We start from the raw sequence: 19,983 nt of genomic DNA on the forward strand, positions 1-19,983 counted from the left end.
AGTCAAGAACTGAGAGCTCATTTGGCATAAGGCAGGAGGATAAACAACTTTTCTTGAAATAAAAGGCAGACTATTTGAAGACAGACTTGAAGTAGAGGGGAGGAAAGTTAAGCGTTTACATTTGATGTGAGAAGAGCGGAAGAGGAGAGTAGGGGATATTAGATTGGTAAAAATGGAATCTCCATTAGGAAAGGAAGATTAGATGCAAAAGAAAAGGGTTACTGAGGCTGTAATACATAACTTGCAGTGGCTATAGCAGTGGTTTGAAGACGCTCTCCGGCAGCATTCAGCAACACGGGAGAAGCAGAGAATGTGGACGGATGGACTCACCCAGGATCGGGAACTGGCAGCATGAGGGGCCAAAGCGACCTGAGAATGAATGTTCTTGAAAGTCTCCCCGAAGTGAAGGACTATAGCGATAGGTCAGGTAGGGATGGAAGTAGGAAAAAGTCAACAGAGTGGAATAGGGACAAGCTGAAAGATTTAGGATCTTGCTGAGGTCTGGAAAGTGATTTATGGCAACATAATGGGCCTTTGGCAAATAAACACAAATTAACTTGTTTTTAGAAGCTGCACAGACTACAAGATGTTTTTTAAACGTTTTAAGATTACACATCTTCTAAATGGCAAAATCCAACTCTTTCTTGGGTTGTCGTAAGACTCTCCTTTATGCAGTTAAAAGAAAAAAAGACTGTGGCACAAGCCTAAGTAGATGAATTAATTCATTTTATTGGATTTAAACGACCTGTTATGTTCTGGCCTTCTTCTGTATTTAACAGCTGTGACTACAAATCAATTGAAAAGAACAAAGTTTTGATTATTTAATAGATAAAATGACTTTCTGTTAAAAGTCCCCAATTCAGATGCCAAACATGTCATTGACAAATATAAAAATGACAAAAGAATCATGAGGAGTACACCAAGCCAAATTAATTTGGTTAGACAAGCAATAAATCTACTTAAGCAGATTTAGATTAAAGCTAAATAATCTCTGTCTTTATTAAAAAGACAGCATTAGATTTTTAAAAATAATTTTTTTAAAAAGTATGGATTCACAAACATGAAGTTCAAATTTCCATACTGTACCACAAATACCCATGATTTTAAGGTTTTCATCGTTAAAGTGGAAGATTCAAATTATTTTAAATGTTAGCAAAAGCAGCACCCAACTTTTCAGACGGATTTAGGATGAACACTTGGGTGAGAATTTCTCATGCAAGTGAACGGTGATTACAGCCTAGGTAACCTACTACAGAAGCAATTAAGCAAAACATATCATTTCTAAGAGAAACAAACTTTCCCTTTGGGATGTCAAAAACACTTCAATGCTGGAATCAAGGTCTCTCTTTTTTTCTATCTCTTGGGCCACAGATGGCTCCAGTTGGCTTGGGTCTGGAAATTACACAAAAGGGACAACCAGGTTAGGGTTAAGGCACTAAACAGCTAATTAGTGCTTCATAGCACAGCCTTTGGTTACCTTTCAGTCAGCCCCCAACCCCCCGCCCCGCCCCAGGTTAATGCTTTTACTTCCTTTAATCATAGAAATTAAAGACACCTATTCTACTTCCATGGGCTAGTGATGTGGGCAGGAAAGACAAGGGCATTTTCCTCGCTTTTGTACTTGAGGTAAGCCAACAGCCTTTTTAAGATTTTACTACCAATGATGCAGAAACATCACCAGGTTCAAAGGCTCCCCCTACAACACTTACACCATATTCTCTTCTTTCCTTACCCTACAATGCAGTACCCAGATACTCAATCAGTTATGGGCACACATTACAACACAAGGGTGAAAAAAGAACTTGGACTAGCATGTGAATTTTGTTAAGTAGAGACTCCTTGGTTAAAAAGCAAAATGTGCAGCAGAAGGGAAGGAAAGAAGGAAGACGGCAAGAAAAGGACCAGAGTGCTTACTGTGTATCACTATCAGCCGTTTCATAGAAGACTTTAGTAAAGGGGTTTCCAGGGAGGATATTGGGATATTTAGTAGCAGCATTCAGGAACAATTTGGAGTTCTGTGGTCTTTGGACTCTGATCTGAAGTAGTCACTGGCTTGGAAATGGAGATGAATTGGGAACTGTCCATATAGTACAGTTAGGAAATGTAAGGATAAAAATTCCTGGAGGCTAGTCTTTTTTATTGACAGAAGCAAGAGAACATTCGTGGTAGGAGGGCAGAGCTGGTCACAATGTCCTGCCACAGCAATTTCTGACATTTCTTTAGATTCCTTTTTCTACTGTGATGATTATCTGTACAGAGGGGTTTCTAAATTGAAACAATCTCACATCACCCCTATTTACTCAGTTTTTAGAGACTAACAGTTTGGTCCAAATTAATAAAAAAAAAAAAACCCACAAAACTAAAATAAGCTATCAAGAACATCTTAACATCATTCATTTTCTTCTTTGAACATCTTACTTAAGTGCTTCACTAGACCTACTAGCTCAGGGTTCCCACCACATGCATCAATTTGTTTATAGGCTTTAGATTCAAGCTCTTTAAGAGTATTCCTAGTATATTCAAAAGAACCTACATCCCTGAGGTAATGTACACAGTATTTTTTAATATCTATGTTCTCTGTTCTCTGGCGTAAGATATTCTGCACCTGGGTGCTTTCGGGCCTTGACCAAATAGCATGAATAGTAGGAAACGAGAACTTTCCCTCTGTTAGATCTTCACAAAAGCTTTTGTTTTCACTATATTCTTTGGAGTGCAGATTGGCATAATCATCTCTAATTTGGAAAAAGAGCCCAAGTGTGTTAAGCAGTGGCTTTAAGTCTTCTCTGTAATCAGAGAACAACTGCATGAGACCTACTGCTAACCCAAACAGACCGCCTGTCTTCTGCAGTACCATAGCTTTATATTCTTCTTCAGTGGGACACGTGTAATTATCCCTCCAGTAAATATCTAGGCCTTGTCCCTGATGGAGTTCCAAAAGCTGGCGGGTAAAGAGCTTCACTGCCTCTGGGTGATCAAGGGTTAAGACTTTTTCTAAGCCAAGGAAATATACATAATTGGCAGAATTGATGACAGATGGAATTCCATAGATGCTGTGTGCCACTGGAAAGCCACGTCGGAGTTTTGAGTTGTCTTCGATGTCATCGATTAGTAAACTGGCATTATGCAACATTTCCGTCACTTCAATGATAATCTAATAAAAAAGAAGTGAAAAATTCACTTTATTCAAACTATTCAAAAGAGCTATACCTAATAATATGAATAGATTATAAAAGTCGCAGGTGTCTTCAGTTTTTACAGCTAATAATTATCCAGCAATCTCAATATAAAAAATAGAAAAATAATACATTGCATGTGTATTAAACCGAATCAAGAACTTGGAGTTTAAGAGTGCTGTGTTGTAACACTAAGGTCAAGGGTTTGGGTCTCCATACGGGCCTGCCACCAAAAAAGAAAAAAACTTGGAGTTTTTTTACGTGACATCTGCTGATTTCTTGGGGATTAAGAATGAGATGAGAATTGCCTAAATACCTGTAGCTTGTCTTCTGGAACTTTCAACCAATGATTAAATGCCTGTGAAAGTTTGGTTCTCACTTGTTTACCTGCAATTAAAGAATCAAATTTGACAATAAAATAAATATTTTAATTGCATTCAGGAACTTTCTTCAAAATTGATCAGACTTGCTAAATCCAGCCCCAACCTATTCCCTCCGAAATCCACACGCTAAAGTGCACAACCTTTTAAAACTGGGCCAGGCAAGAAAGATTCTAAAGCACTTCAGTGGTCTCATAGCGCACTCCTTTCATCTTGACTTGTATTAAGAATTTTGGATTGGAGGGGCGGACTAGGTAGAGAGTGGTCAATGGACACGAAATTATAGCTAGATAGGAAGAATAAGATCTAGTGTCCTAACAACAAATTACTGTGTAACGTGAAGTAGCTAGCAGAGAGGATTTTGAATGTTCCCAACACAAAGCGTGACAAATATTTGAGGTGATGGATAACACTAATTATGCTGATATGGTCACTGCACACCTTATAAATGTGCCCAAGTATCACATCGTACTCCATAAATATATAAAATTATCATGGGTCAATTCAGAAAAAATGAATTAAAAAGAAAAAAATTTTCAGAAGTAGATTAGAGGTTACCCGAAACTGGGGGGAAGAATTAAAGGGGAAGTTACTGCTCAATGGGTACAGTTTATGTTTAGGATGATGAAAAAGTTTTGGAAATAGAAGTGATGGTCACATGGCATTGTGAATGTAATTAATTCCACGAAACTGTATGTTTAAAAATGGTTAAACTGGCAAATAGTATGTTACATATATTTTACTAATTTTACTACAATAAAAATAAATTTTTTTAGGAATTATGGTCCAATTCATTCTTCTTCTTTTTTTTTTTTTAAAGTAAACCAGTCTAGTTAGTGGTAGTTAATATGCACAACCTATTTTATAGAACTATAAGTATTTTTAATGATATGTACTTTACTATTGAGTTATCTCATAAAATTACCTCTTAAAATTATCTACCATTCCTTAAAATTAAGGTTTTGTAGACTGGGCAGTTCTGCTTCTTTCCTGTCAAAAATAAAATGACGTGCCCTGAAGTATTCCCTTTTAACATCCCCGGTTTAGTAAAAAGCTAAGCACTTTATTTTGACTAGGGCCAATTAGTTTTTCAATATCACTTTTTTCTTACATGGAAAGCTCAAGAGAGGTCTTTGGGTGGTCATCACCTCTAGAAGTCATTTAAGCCCAAATATAAGGGAATGGTAGACAAAAACCACAACCAGTTCATTCAGTAAAAACGTTCATTTTAAAAAAGTTGTTTCAGTAAACAAAAACACTGTTGTCTGTCCTGTCTATGTTATCTCTGCACTAATCACTCAAACAAATGAATACACAAACTCTGCTCATACATTATTCATAGGGGACAAAGTTTCACTTCTGTGAGAAGTCTAGAAGAGAAGGCATCTCTTGGGTTCTAGAAGCAGTTACCTTCTGCCTACTAACCCTTAAGGTTCACATGGTTTGGGTAGCAATTGTACAGTCTATATTTCTGATCAACTTTCCAAGTTTAACGAAGCTCACTCCAGGCTATACTTATAGTGCACAACAGTGCCAAGTAATACATGTCAGCTTAAAAAATAGGTTTTGAAGATGAAGAATACAGAGAATTAATGTGGAGTCACATTCTTCATTTCATTTCTGAACGTTATGTAGAAAACAGTACAATACAGGGCTTAATTTTCAGGTACAACAGTTTTAATTTTTTTTTTTCTCTGACCAGACTGTAAGGTCTGGCCTGATATTTTTAAGTTCCTAAATCATTTTTAACACTGAGCCTAACCACAGAGAGCCCTCAAAATTAAAACAAATAAACAAATATTACCACTTCCTCTTTAAGACCTTAACATTACAGACTCCCTTTCTTCAGCCCCTTTTCTTCAACTCCCAGCCTCCCCCTCTTTTTCCCAACCCCCAACCCTCCCACGACAAAGATCTGGGGACCTACATTAGGGCAAATAAACAAACATAAATAAAAGTCACCGTGCTTCACTAATTTCAGAAAAGCCTTGTATCATTATTATTATTATTATAATTTATTATCAGCAAGAGTAACTTTACAACAGTTTAAATGATCTAGCCCACCATTAAGTTACTTCAGGAACTCTGAAGCTCTCTGTAAAAAGTAAGTGCATTATGTGTAATGCAATGTCCTATTTCCTTGGGAAAGTCTTTTTGAAGTTATACTGTATCATGGATCAGGAACATACGTGATAAAAGAAGTGAGATACTTAATGAGAATTTTAAATGGTATATAATGGCTTAAAAGAATACTTCCAGATAAGGAGGATTAAAAAAAAAAGTTACAGAAGAAGTTCATTATATAGGTAAGCCCTATGGTTAAAATGTAACTACACACATCCCTATAAAGGCTAGCCGCCAAAAAAAAAAAAAAAAAAAAAAGGTAGCTGCAGGCAGACCTTGCTTTTTGCACAGTAGTGGAGTGGGAAACACTCAGGAGACACTTGATAGACTCTTGTCAACACTGATAACTGGCATGTTTTATGGCAGCCCATTTCCAGCCAGTTTTTGCCAGCTCGTTACAAAGAAGTCTAGCAACAGGAAGGTAGGATTGAAGGAGAAAACAGTGTCATGTTTCTCACTAGGAGACCCTGAGATAGTGAAGTTACTAACTGCTGAATGAATGTCACTCAACAGCAGTCTCTTGGCTTTTTCTTAAACAGTGGGCAATTTTTCCTTTGAATTCTCCATTTCTGTCTTCCCTCCATCCTTTTGAAATATTGACATTAGCAGGTGAGTCTCCATTAGGGTCTGCCAGAATAGAAATGACACTAATCATGATGGTTTCCAAGGTGTAGCTTAGGAGCTAGCATTTTTTTGGCTTTTGATAACCTTATTTATCCTCCCTGGGCTCATGAAAAATGGAAAGGCACATATTACCCTTGAGCTGTGCTCAAAAAGAAAGGTGTGCACATTAGAACAGAAATAAAAATGTGCCTATTGTGACTGAGCTCAGAGCATCATTACAGTACAGTTTACCACATTTTGGGCTAAGCAGGTTTTCATGAATGACAAAAGAATTTACCACCTTTAATATCATTTCTATGAGAAAGCATTCCAAGTAACTGGTTTATAACCCACATTTATTATATTAATAAATTTTTACTTATTATCAGTTCCCCAAATAAAAAAAAAGCAAATAAAACAAAAACACATACATATACGTGATTACACAGGTGTCAAGGCAGGAAGCCATGTCCAGGTGACACACCCTTATATAAGAATATTGCTTCCAAATACTGTCATTTAGATGAATTATTATTCGGCTCTCAAAGGAGTCTAAGAAATGTAGTATGTTACAGTGGAAAACATGAACATGGAAGGTAAAACTTGAACGTGGAAAGTAAGTGAAGCTTTCTGTTATTTACAAACCTGCACAACTTCCCCTAATATCTAAACAGTAGGAAATGTGAATGTGTGGCATCCATAAAGAAAGGCACCAAAACATTTTATGTATTTTTATTTTTTAAGGCATGTTATGTAGTTGGAAATTTTTAAAAGGGTGCTTCAAAAATTACCTTCCAAGAACAAAAAATTATAAAAGTTCTACTTATCATCTTTCTCATATGTTTCACCTTAAATAGGAAATCTCAAGAGCTGGCAAGTTGAACCTTTTCTGTTTGCCAACATCTGAATGACCACCACTGTACGAAAACTACTTTATATGAATCATAACTGAAGTGTTACCTGGTAATTGAAGTAAGTACTTGTAGGGTTCTAGAAGAATTCTTTGGACTGTTTCTTGAGTTTTCTCCATTGTTTTTAAATTTCAAAGCTGATCTGTCAAAAAGAAGAAACATAAAGATCTCATGAACCAAAATATCTTTTGAGGGTCACGCTGCAAAAATTTGTATCTCAAGGTGTTTTTGGAAAGGCAGACCTTTGGTTTGGTTTCAAAAGAAAATTCTTCATGTATGAAACCTTGAAAACCTTATGTTAGGTGAAGAAGCCAGTCATAAAAGACCACATATTGTATGATTCCATTTATATCAAATGTTCAGAAGAAGCCAATCTATAGAGACAGAAAGGAGACTAGTGGTTGCTGGCATAGGGGGAACAGGGACTGACTGCTAATGAGTATGAGTTTCTTTCAGCCGGGGGGATCAAAATGCTATAAAATTACATTGTGGTGACGGCTGCAGAACCCTGTGACTATATATGACTATACTAAAAAACTGAACTGTACACTTTACACGGGTGGTATGTAAATTATATCTCAATTTTTTAAAAAAGGAAATTCTCCATTTAAGTGATTACACCCATTGATGTGTTCACCTAGTTTTTAAGTGGTTTCTTAGTTATACAATTTATATTAAGCCCTTCCTGTTTTTTTTTTTTTAAAAAGATGACCGGTAAGGGGATCTCAACCCTTGACTTGGTGTTGTCAGCACCACGCTCAGCCAGTGAGCGAACCGGCCATCCGTATATGGGATCCGAACCCAGGGCCTTGGTGTTATCAGCACCGCACTCTCCCGAGTGAGCCACGGGCCGGCCCAAGCCCTTCCTGTTTTAATCAACATAAAAGTCTTAAATTGTTGACATCAAATAAACGTCAAAACAAACTCACAGAATTAGAAAGCTGTCTCTATATTTGATTACATAAATTAGTAAACATTTTTTATGAACATTGAGATGGTATGTTTCATGTATCTAAAATTTAAAGGGAACCCCCTCTCCCTGGATTTTCTTTACAATCAGTCCATTTCAGAGATTCTGATTTAAGACATGCATTAATTTGAATACAATTATATTAAAAATATTCCCCTGTAGTGCTTTATTATTCTGAATTTTGCATATACTTCAATCTTTCTTAGAATATCACTCATGGTCTTCCTAGAGTCTTCCTTTACGAATCTCTACTCTGTTTCTTTGTACACATCTATTTCTATTTCTACTTGTCCTCATATTAGGAATCTTCTTTCTCTAATTGCTTTAGCATCGTTGGCACATTTTAGGAGGTTTATCACTTTTGTCCTCTTTCTTTTGTTTCTTGGGACTATGATTGGGTCTCTAAAATTACTAGCCCTCTACTAACCAACTTTTCTGGCTTCACTGCAGATACAAGAATACTAGACTAAATGTAATATGCTATCCAATGGCAGTTCATGATTAGTGCTGTTCAAAGAGTTGTACATCACAGAATTTTGGAATTGGGTTCAGATCCCTAAACCGGCCAGCTGCCAAAAAAACCCCCAAAACACTACAAAATAATTTTGGAACTAGAAGGTACCTTATAGAGTTCTCGGTGCACTAGAAGATAATGAAACACAATATATTTGCCTGATAACCTTTTCGAATAAAGGAAGTTAAGTTGAGTTCATATACTTGGTTATTCTTATTACTCAAAGGTCTTTTTCTGATTCACTAAGTCTAGGCAGGGAACTAGGAATCCCTAATTTTTTTTTTTTTTTTGGCGTCCTACTTTTCCAGCACAAGTAAGAGAGATCAGTACAGCTGAGACTACCCAACCTAGTGGGAATCAGGTATTTAATCTCCCTGTTTCTTAGCTGGGAACCAACACGAGGGTAAAAAGTTTTGAACCATGCCATCTCTATCATGTACTTGTTTTTCTGCTGAGGAATGAGATGTTTCATATGGCAATAGGAGGAGAGAATAAAACTTCTCCGTTATCTATGCATTGTTTGGCACGTGGCAGGCATGTGATAAGGGATGCCTGAAGAACACATACCGACCACTTTCAACTGTGTATGTAAGTGCTTTGATGCTTCCAGGTAGTGCAGACCATCTGATGGGCAAGGGAAGACTTTGAGAACAGGATGAAAGCTATGAATCTTCTAAGAAAAAAATGCCTCCATACTTGTGACTATGCACCTCCACTTATGCGCGCACCCACAAAAATATACATATAACTTCTAAGGGATTATGTAGTTCCTGAATCCTTCACATGTACCTCAGGTTAAAATCCCCAACTACAGAATATCTTCATCCTTTGATGCCAAGCAAACAAATATTCATGTTTGTGTAATAATAGGCTAAGACGTAAGTTTCACCAACTTAACTTTTTATTGAAGGCAGATTACAAATGGAAATTAAAGCATGAAACTAGTGTATATAATTCAGGTCACTTCTGAGGATTAAAAAGTATATTTTCTGTAGTCTGCTCTTGTTAATTATGTGAAACAATCATAAAAATCAGCCTCACCAAAGGAAATCATTTTAGCTATCTGAATTCAAAGAGAAATACACCACAGAGAAAATTTCTATATCTACTTTGACTAGCAATTAATAAAAAAGCTCAAAATAATCCAAATATCGGTTTAGTAACCTCTTACCTACACTGTGTGACCTCTGACATAGGTTATCTCATTCTTAGGGGTTAAAAAAATGAAAAGAGGATGCAAAGCAGTGAGAATAATAGCTTAGGTAAAAAGTTATTATTAAACAGCATTAAAAATAGAATTTAAAAAGTATCTCATATACTTCTCTATTAGTAGCCATCTCTTCTCCGCTAGGTTGAGAGCAGAAATCATGTTTATATTTTTTTCGCAGGCTCCAAAACACATTTGGTTTAACTTAAAATCAGTGAGACGAAATTCAAGAATTTTTTCTCTCTGGATCAATAACAGGTGTACTCTCTTACACAGAAATCACAGGTAACCTTTGTTTCAATTCTTAGAGCTTTGACTAATGCTATTACTCAACGTAAAATACTGGTTATGAAATATAAAAAAAATTTTTTCCTTTGCTCATTGAGAAAAGTTTAAGAAATATCCAATAAATAAATTAATCAGTGTTCCTTTCCCAGAGGATGTTTATATATAAGTGTTCTCACTGGTGGGATAACACAGAAACAACAATTTTTCTAGGTATTGAAAACCAATCTGTCTTGTATCCTCTTGAATTCTACACACGATGGTATGTACTCTTACCTGCCGGCCTTTTTTTTTTTCTTCTTGTACTCAAAGGACTTCCAATTTATCCCAACTGGAAATTTCAGTTATCGTCTTCAATGTAAAGCAGCATAACTTTGTGTTAAATGAACTCCACTAATTTATTTTTAGGGTGAGTAACTACAGAATGCCTCTGAGAGTCTGAAACTACTCCTTACACTCGAAACTGAAAAACGGCCAGAACTTTGTTCAAAGCGTGGACCAAGGAACATTACTACAAACAATATATTCTTGCCACCGTGTGAACTACCACTGCAGAAGGTATCTCCTCTCTGGGCTCCCTGCATGTGCCTCTCCTAATCTAGGCCTTCACTCTTCACCCAGTGATGTTTGCGAAATTCAAAGACAAGAACGAAAGTCCTCAACGCAGCCTGTAAGGCTCAGCAGCCCCCTTCACCCGCCCAGCCTCAGTTCTTCACCCTGGAAAAGCTCCCCCCTGTCTGGAATTTCCTCTCCAAAGTTAACACCTGCTTCTCCCTTCAGCTCTCAGCTCGATGTTCACTTGCTCAGTGAAGACTTCCCTTTCCTCCCCAAGTCACCCAAATCCCCCCTCACTGTCTCCTATCACCATGCCTCTCTCCTCTGCAGCACTCCTCTGCTGCAATTCCACATCCCCTTGCGTGTCTGTTTTGCTGAACATCTGTCTGTCTGTCTGTCTCACCAGGCTTCGAAGGCAGGGGTCACGGCAAGCTCTCAATACACCTGGGAAAGACTGAATCAAAGTGCCTTCGAACGCTTTAAGAGGCCGAGATCAGGGCACACACGTGCAGACACAACCATGCAAAAGTGCAAAGTGACAATACCGTGCCAAGTAACAATACCATGCAAACCTCTTTTTTTTTTTTTTTTTAAGGGAAGGGTCTGGTTTGAGTAGTGCTAGGTCGAGCCCTACAACGTGCACCGGATGATGGGCATGACGGGAGCTGCCTGGGGGACACGGGCAGGGGACCTGAGTAGCTCGGAGGCCGACCGCCCAGAGCGGCCTGGCAGAGCTTCCGACGACCGCCGAGCTCGCGCCCAGCCCGCCGGAGAGCCCCGGCCAGTTCCGGCTTCCGCCCCCAGCCCCCAGCGCGGGGACGCACTATTCCTACCCAATCCGGTTCAGCATCCGGGTCCTTGCCCCCCCCTTTCCCTCCCGTCCCCGCCCTCCTTCCCATCCGGGCGCCCCCCACCCGCCGCCGCCGCCGCCGCCGCCGCTCACGATTCAACGATGATATCACGACTTTCGCGCCGCGGGTCCGGGAGCAGCACTACCCAGCGTCAGCTTCCCACTTCGTAGTTCGCACCAAGACTCCTCCCGACGCCCACAAGAATCCCTCCCCTCTCTTCACCACAGAACTCTCCGCCCTCAGCCGCCAGCGACACCACATTACTCGGTGCAAGAAAATGCGCCATCCCGCTCACACTGCGCAGGCGTCGTTGCCGCCTCCCTGCTGCTTTGTCGTCCCGCCCCTTCTCCCTCCCCCTCCCCCTCTCACGCAGGCGCGGGGCATTGCGGGGCTCGCAGTTCTCATGGGCGAGGCCGTGCGCATTGGCCCCAGAGGCCGGACTACATTTCCCAGGAAGCCTTACGGCGTATCTTTCTGTTTCCATAGAACTGGTGGGAAAATGGCGTCGTTGTTTGTATCCCGCGGACCAATAGGCACAGGGCATAGGCGGGTACCGAAGAACCGCAGCCAATCCGAGGCCGTCTAAGGGGCCATCCGGGAAAGAGGTCGGGACAAATATCTAGGGGAGGGGAGAGAGCGGGGGGGGGGGGGGCGCTCTCGGAGGGGGGGCGAAGCGATGTTTGCCCGTCAGTCGAGTCCGGAGTGAGGAGCTTGGGCGCCGGAGCGGAGGGAGACTCTCGAGCCTGAGCCCGCCGCCGCCACGGCCCCCGCCTGGACCTGTGCCCGCAGGGAGCCGCAGAGGGTCCGTGGCCGCCATCCTCAGGAGGGCAGCGCGACCGGGGGCCCGGACCTCCAGTCCGGGAGGGATTTTTCGTCGTCCCCCCTCCCCCCAGCGAGGAGCCCGAGCGGCCGCCAAACAAAGGTACCAGTCGCCGCCGCGGGAGGAGGAGGAGCCGGAGCCTCGGCCGCCGCCGGACCCGCCGCCTTCGGTGCCCACCTCTCCCCGGGCCTGCTGGCTTTGGGGGGGACGAGGAGCGGGGGGCCCTGGACGTGCCGGGGCCGGGTGTCGCCTCTGAGGCAGGTGGGGTCATTTCCCGGGACTCTGCCCGGCTCCTGAGGGGGTCCTTTCGGGCGTCGCGGGGCCCGGCTGAGGGGCAGGCTTGGGTCGCGGCCGTGGCGCCCCCAGTCCCCGCGGCGGCCTCGTCCTCGCCGCCCCCGGCCGGCCACCCGCCCGCCGCGCACTCAGCGGCGGCGGCGGCGGGGCCCAGCGGGTGGGGGACGGGGGCCCGCGGCCCTCTCGCGACGGCGGCGGCGGCGGGGGACACCGGTCCCGCTCCCCGGCCGTGGCCCCCCGGCTCGGCCCCGCGCTGCGCCGGCCCGGGGGGCGCCGAGGCCCGCGCGGGACCCCGGGCTGGTCTTGAGTTTCTTCTGTGACAGAAATGGCGTCATCGCCGGAGACGGGAAACTCCGTCGGGTCCCGACGGCGGGGAAGGGAAGCCGCCGGGCTGGGGAGGTGGCGGGGGTCGGCGGGGTCGCGCGGGAAGGGGGTCGGGAGCGGAGGCTCGGGGGGCCCGGGCTCCTCCCCCCACGCCCCCGCCGGTGCCGACGGGGCCCCCGGTGTGTTGACCCGGTGTCTTTTGTTTCTCCTTCAGGTGCAGGTGAATCTCGGGTTTCCGAGGGGATCGCGGTCCCTGCATCGTCATGAAGGTAAGGGGACCGTCCTAAATCTGTGGGGTCCCGGGGTTCAGGAAGTCAGGGGCTGCGGCCGAGGTCGCTGCGCGGGGCTTCCGAGTGGTGCGGAGGAAGGTGTGTTTGGTGGCTCCGGGCCTGAGCCCTTCCCGGGGGACGGGGCGGGGGGTCAACCGGGTGCACATGCACGGGCTTTGCCTTGGACCCGGAGCTAGTCATAGGATGTCCTGGGGGAGACGGTTCTCCCGGGTAAAACGCCTCGTTTGTGCGGCGAAGGATAGGAGTAAGTGCATGAATTAAAGTGTTTTAAAAGGTAAAACAAAAAGCAGGTCAAGTAATCCGACTCTGGAAACTGAACCGTTTTGTGGTTCTATCGGTTAACAGTGATGAAAGAAAATCTCATTTATTGTGCGAACAGGACTGCGAATTTTTAAGCAGAAAACCTACCTGATGAGCCACAAAAATAATCTTGATTGGAAGAGAATTCCGGTGATTTTTACACAATTCGGAGGTAGCTGCTGTGACTTGTATTTCCGGGGGTATAGGGTTATGTGGTTTATTTTCCTTTATTGATCTATTTGCTCTGCAAATTGTCAGATGCTGTGTTGCATTGTGATGTGCGGGGAAACTGAAGGCCAGGTTCCTCTTAAACGTAAACGTGTTAACTGGAGGGTAGTGTCTACAAAATAGTACTTGCTTATTTGGTGGATGAAATTGTAGCAATAAAAGTACAGGTTTTTCACTTCGGAGAATATGTAGACGAATGCTGTCTTATTTTTTTAACACACTCTAGAGTGAAAAGCTTTAGATATCTGAAGTGTCTGGATTCAACTGGTGGAACTTGGACACTAGCAGATATTTTTTCATCCATTACTAATTCAGAAGTGCTTGAGAAGGGTGGAGTATGTTCACAAGTAAAGAAATACGACAGAGAGCATGTTAGAATGTTAATGTCATCTACTTTTCACAGTTCCTTTGAACTGTGTTTTGAAAATATTTTTCACTTCTCTCCGGAATCAAGATTAGCTTTTACAGTACAGCATCCAAATTAAAATTTGTAAGTTTTGGGCCGGCCCGTGGCTCACTCGGGAGAGTGTGGTGCTGAGAACACCAAGGCCCCGGGTTCGGAGCCCATATACGGATGGCCGGTTCGCTCACTGGCTGAGCGTGGTGCTCACAACACCAAGTCAAGGGTTAAGATCCCCTTACCGGTCATCTTTAAAAAAAAAAAAAAAAAAAAAAAATTTGTAATTTTTTTGTTTATGGAAGAAAGTAAAAGCTGAGGCTAATTAAGAATTTAGCTGTTATACAGAGTAATTATGTTTAGTCCAATTTTTTAAAGCTTTTTTCTTTTTAAGTTTGGGGTGCCATAAACTGTCTGAAACTGTTTATATCTGCTCCGTTGCTGTGTCACTTTCATGTAAATGGAAACATTCAGTGATGTTTTAGAAATGAATCCTTTTGTTAGTTATAAATACTAGCTGCAGCTCCTGTGCCCTTTGTACAGCAGTAGAAAGTGAATTTATTAGAAAAATTGTAAGTCTGCCTTGGTGTTAGATGAGAATTTCTTAAGAGAAGTGTTGGGTTGAGTAATGTATAATAAGTTCAGAAGCTGCATGAATATAAGGTTCAGTTTGTAGTAAATATAATCTGTCACAGTTTCCACTGGCACATCTTAGGTACTCTGTAAATGTTTGGTTGAAAGAAATGTAGTAAGTTGAAGGTCTTTTATATATAAATTTCCTTTTCTTTCGTTTCCTTTTTTTTTTTAAAACTTGTTTGTTTAAAAAAAAAATGAAAGTATGTTGGAAACTTTAGCCTTAAAAGTTTCATGGTAAGTGTTAAGCAAATGCAAATTTGGGGGTATCATTTTAGAACTACTGATTTTAAATGCTCAGCATTTCCATTCTTATGGCTTTTTAAAAGAGGTGCTAGTGATGTTAAAAAGGAAAAGTTATTAAAATACATTTCTAGCTTTACACAGGAACTTCCTGTTTTGAGTGTAGAAAGTCTTCTGTTAGGGAGCCTACTAGTAATTACTAGTACTTAAAAGTTAGCTTATTTCTTAGAACTTAATTTCTTATGTAGTAGAAGGTGAGAAGCTGCCCATGATCTGTATTTTGCTTTAGTGGAAAATGCGATTCAAAATGTATTTTTTTTTTTTTTTTTCATGGTGCCTGGCTGGTATGGGGATCTGACACCTTGACCTCGGCACTACAACCCTGAGCTCTAACTATTCAAAATGTATTTAGTGCTGATTATATTGGGTTTAAATCTTCTTTTCCTCATGTTCCAAGTTTCTATATTACAGTGACAATTGAGCTGCAGAAGGATTTATGCCATTTACTGAACCTTATGTAATGTATTTGTACTTATCTGAAACAAGCTTTTAAGTTTGAATTGTCCTAATAGTGACAAAAATTTTTAAAATTTTATTGTGACAATGTATTGAGGTAATTGGAAGAGTAGTAATATTTTGGTTGTTGCTTTAAAGTCCCAAAATAACAAAAAATGTACATATTCTGTTTTAAGTGTTATGTTTTAGCAGCAATTTTCCTGTAGTACTACCTTCAAGAATTTATTTTAATAAACAAAGCCACTTTACTGATTGGTATATTCTATCTTGTAATATTTTTGCAGTGTGTTTTTGAGGAATATGACTTGTAACACAAAAGCAGTTTGTGCTTTAATGTAGATGATGATGTTGACGTTATGTTGGCTTTTTTTCATAGTTTTGATAGACCTTTACACATCCATGATAGCACATTATCAGAAAATGGTGGATTATTTAGTTTTAGATAATTTAAGTTTATAGATAATTCTAAGATTTAATTATGTCAGATTCATTTCCTACTTTTTCCTAATGAAAACTTTTTTCTGCTTCTGTATTTTGCATGTTATTAATATCTCTCATTACTTTGTAGTAAATTTTCTAATGAAATGGGCCAGATGGTCTAGGTATATCAGAATCATTAGGGGATCAGTGATCTAGAATCTGGATAGATTGGGTTTTTCAGATGTTCCATTTTCTCTTCAATTATCATTGGTTTAGACCACATAAAAATAATTGATTGACTACAAATTCCCTTTTTTAATGCCCTGTGCATGTGTGCACGTTGTCTATTTTTCTCCCTCTTTCCATCTCTTTCTGTTCCTCCCTCCCTTCCTTTCCTCCCCTCTTCCTTTCCTTCCCTTCTTTTCATCCTTTCTTCCTTTTCTTTACTCACTTCCTTCTGCCTCATCTCTTTCAGAAATCACTTAATTAACAACAATCCCTTCCATGTGTCATGCAGTGTTGAGTGGAGGCAAAGAAACTGTCTTACTCTCAAGGAGCTCACAATTTAGTAGAAGACACAGAAAAATAAGTAAAACTTGCAGCATGTTGAATTTTCCATTGTACGGTAATTGTGACAAGTGCTATGGCAGAAGAGGACATCTAAATCAGAGAGCCACGGAAAGTTTTCTGGTGGAGTTAACATTTAAGCATAGTGTTAAAGTTTTTGCTAGGCAAAGAAGGGGACAAAAGAGTGTTTCAAACAGAGAGGGAACATACTAGAAAATAAAAAACAAAACAAGGTGATATATCTGGAAACTGTAAGTAGTTTGCTGTGGCTGAATTAACTTTCAAAACATGACATGTTTGGGGTGCGAGTAAAAGGGCAATGGGAGATGAAGCAGAGTGAGGGAGTTGAAAATTTTCTTGAAATTTACGTGGAACTACTGATGGTTTTTTAGAAGGGTTAAAGATGTTGGATTGCATTGTAGAGAGATCACTTCAGTGGTATTATAGTGAATACATCAAAAGGGAGGTCTAAATGGAAGATTCTGGGTGAGAAGTTCAAGTGAGAAGTGAATAAGGGCCTGAACTAATGCAGTGGGAGTTGGAGCAGAGGGGATAGACCTGAGGTATTTAGGAAATCAGGACCTAGTAGCTCATCCTGGGGGGTAGGAGGAAGGTGGAGGTTTTTGGCATAGAGAATTAGGTGGATGTTACTGTCATTTCAAACACGTTGTCATTGGAGTAAAGGTTAATAGAGTTTTGATTATTTAAGGGGATGTGTAGGAGGTCCAAATACAAGGGGATCTACTAATTAGGAGGTAAGATTAAGAGAGCAGGTAGGATGAAGTCAGTGGCTTGGTTAATCCAGTGTTAACCTTGTAGTTAATGTTTAACTGTAATATTCGAAGGGATTTAAGATCCGTAATATGGCAAGTATTTTTTTGGTGAATTTGTGGTCTTTTTGGTAAACAGGTGATTTTGTAAAATACTGACTTGTTTTTTGTCCGAATTGCTAATTCTTATGTTAAAAAAATACTCTGGATTAATACAAATTTCACTGAAGAATGTGCTTTGGTCACCTCAGCCAGTAATTTGAGTCATTGAATAGATTGTGTACCTGTCTTGTAACAGACATGGTTGTTGTGAGTGTTGAAGATGCAGCAGTGAACAAATTAAAAGTTCTTACCATCATGGAGTTTACTTTCTCTTAGATACTAAGAAAAAAAAATGTAGTGGTAAATGCTGTGAAGAGAAATAAAGCAGAATCAGAATAAGAGGCTAGAGTAACAGAAGGTGTTGCTTTAGATTAGGTGGTAGTGGAGGCCCTGTTTGAGGAAATGACATTTAAGTGTCATGAGAAACAAGTGATACGGTGAGCCATTGAGTTTTTTGGGGGAAGGGCATTCCAGTCCGAAAAAACAAGTGCAAAGGCCCTGGGGTGAAATGTATTTGGTATGTTAGAGTTTGGCATGTTTAAGAAACAGGAAGAAGGCCATTTTAGGGCTGGAGTGGTAGGAGATGAGGCTAGAGAAGGTCGCGAGGGCCAGGGCCTTGTAGGCCATGGTAAGGACTTAGAGTAGAATCTGAGTGTGTTAGGAAGTCTTCAAAGGGTCTTGGACAAGAGAGTGAAGTGATCTGGTAAGCGTTTTCAGAAGAGAACAACAACAGTACCTGCTTCATAGAGGATAGACTGCAGAGAAGCAGGAGTGAGAGCCGGCAGGCCAGTCACAAGATTGTCAAGCTAGGTCTGGGGACAGATGGTGTTGGACCAAGTAGGAGAAGTGGTAGTACTGAGGTATATTTGAAGGTAGAGATGATCAGATCTGAATGGATTGGATGTGAGGGAAAAGTTTTGCTTGCTGCTGCTTACAAGTGAGTAGCACCCCCACCCCCAACATCTCCCTTTTAGAAGATCTTTTTTGCTGTGATTAGTTGTTCGATTGGACTCTTGAAACTGAATACAACCAAGAAGGCATTCCAAATGCTTAGCAATGAACATTGTGCTGAACAGTCCTTTCAGTTGATTTTGGTTGTTTTTGACTTTAAAAAAAAGAGCTGAGGGCCGACCCCATGGCTCACTCGGGAGAGTGCAGCGCTGGCAGCGCTCCTGCCGCGGGTTCGGATCCTATATAGGGATGGCCGGTGCGTTCACTGGCTGAGCGCGGTGCGGGCGACACCAAGCCAAAGGGTTACCCCCTTACCGCTCACATAAGAAAATAAATACATAAAAAATAAAAGAGAAATTAGAAATAAATGTTTAAAAAAAAAAAAAAGCTGATAGTTCACATACCATAAAATTCGCCCTTCTTAAGTGTAGTATAACGGGGTAGCCACCAAAAAAAAAAGAAGTGTAGTGTAAATTCATTACTTTTTAGTATTTTTACAAGATTGTGCATTAATCACTACTATCTAACTCCAGAACTTTTTAATTTTCCCCCAAATAAACCTTTTACCATTAACAATCACTCCCAGTTCTCCCCTCCTTCTGTCCCTCCACTGGCAATCACTAATCTGTAAGGATTTGCCTATTCTGGACATTTCTTATCAGTGGAATCATATCATATGTGGCCTTTTGTTTCTGACTTCTTTCACTTTGTATAATGTTCTCAGGGTTCATCCATTTCGTAGCATGTATCTGTATTTCTTTTTTGTTGCTGAATAATAATTCCATTTTATGTGTATTCCACATATGTTGTTAATCCATTTGTTATTTGGCAGACGTGTGGGTTATTTCCACTTTTTTGCCTATTATGAATAATGCTGCTTTGAACATTCATTTACAAGTTTTTGTGTGAACATATATTTTTAAACATATATTTTTAATTCTCTTGGGTGGTAGGAGTAGATCTTCCAGTTTTTAGGATAGTAAAATTACCTGTGAGATAACCTGTTGCCGGCTGAGTGTTTAACTCAGGTGTTTTGTGTTGTGTCAGGTGGCCACCAGGGAGTTGGACATTTTAAAAATTCAACATTTATTGAATGCTTATTATGTGCTAATCGGTGTTCTAGCCATTTAGGATATATCAGTGAACAAAGCAGGTAGAAATTTTTGGCTCTTTGGATCTTTACATTTTAAGGTGGAGGGGCAGACAAATAAGAATAAACATAATTGATAGTTTGTTAGGTGGTCAGTAGTATGGAAATAAGAGAAGAATGTGGACTGAGACAGGTTGCAGTATTAGGTAAGGTGGTCAGAGTAGGCTTTATTTGAGAAGACATTTGAGCAAATAGTTGATGGAAGAGGGGAGCTAGTAAGCCATGTGGCTGGCTGGCAGGAGTGAACAGCACAAAGGCCAGGGTGGGGTGGCTGGAGAGGAAGAAGGAAGGAAAACAGTGGGCGTGGATGGGACAGACAGGTAAAGGGGGTGCGGTTTGGGGCGGAGCAGATCAAACACATCTTGGAGGCTTTGTAACGACTTTGGCTTTCACTGTGATAGAAAT

The 19,983-nt window shown here is 41.0% G+C and overlaps 2 protein-coding genes across 6 annotated transcripts in view; one reads left to right on the top strand and one right to left on the bottom strand.

The window, feature by feature from the left end:
• Positions 1–740: 740 nt before the first annotated feature.
• On the bottom strand, positions 741–11,855 carry GGPS1 (geranylgeranyl diphosphate synthase 1). 3 transcript variants are annotated; one of them, XM_063082784.1, is made up of 5 exons: positions 11,666–11,855; positions 7,241–7,333; positions 3,490–3,560; positions 2,852–3,151; positions 741–1,392 (listed from the first exon to the last, which is right to left on the bottom strand). In XM_063082784.1, the coding sequence occupies exons 2-5, from the start codon at positions 7,308–7,310 to the stop codon at positions 1,354–1,356; spliced, it is 480 nt and encodes a 159-aa protein (XP_062938854.1). In that variant the 5' UTR covers positions 7,311–7,333; positions 11,666–11,855; the 3' UTR covers positions 741–1,353. The 3 variants fall into 3 exon arrangements, with proteins under 3 accessions (XP_062938854.1, XP_062938852.1, XP_062938853.1); XM_063082782.1 differs by lacking the exon at positions 741–1,392 and having other exon boundaries at positions 2,117–3,151; XM_063082783.1 differs by lacking the exons at positions 741–1,392; positions 3,490–3,560; positions 11,666–11,855 and having other exon boundaries at positions 2,117–3,151; positions 7,241–7,322.
• A 409-nt stretch (positions 11,856–12,264) lies between these two features.
• The window catches only part of ARID4B (AT-rich interaction domain 4B), a 126,115-nt gene continuing 118,396 nt past the window's right edge, over positions 12,265–19,983 (top strand). For 2 of the 3 annotated variants that reach the window (XM_063082675.1, XM_063082677.1), the window contains exons 1-2: positions 12,265–12,495; positions 13,226–13,280. In XM_063082675.1, the coding sequence (XP_062938745.1) occupies positions 13,275–13,280 (6 nt within the window). In that variant the 5' untranslated portion in view covers positions 12,265–12,495; positions 13,226–13,274. The other variant, XM_063082676.1, reaches the window with a different exon arrangement.

The sequence above is a fragment of the Cynocephalus volans genome, chromosome 18 (assembly GCF_027409185.1).
Source record: "Cynocephalus volans isolate mCynVol1 chromosome 18, mCynVol1.pri, whole genome shotgun sequence".
Lineage (NCBI taxonomy): Eukaryota > Metazoa > Chordata > Mammalia > Dermoptera > Cynocephalidae > Cynocephalus > Cynocephalus volans.

What these genes read in the sequence shown, in the direction of transcription:
- GGPS1 (XM_063082782.1), bottom strand. Translation starts at nt 7,310, where the DNA reads ATGGAGAAAACTCAAGAAACAGTCCAAAGAATTCTTCTAGAACCCTAC. An exon ending in GTACTTACTTCAATTACCAG is followed by an intron (nt 3,561 to 7,240) that starts GTAACACTTCAG and finishes CTTTAATTGCAG; the next exon opens with GTAAACAAGTGAGAACCAAA. An exon ending in TTCCAGAAGACAAGCTACAG is followed by an intron (nt 3,152 to 3,489) that starts GTATTTAGGCAA and finishes CTTTTTTATTAG; the next exon opens with ATTATCATTGAAGTGACGGA.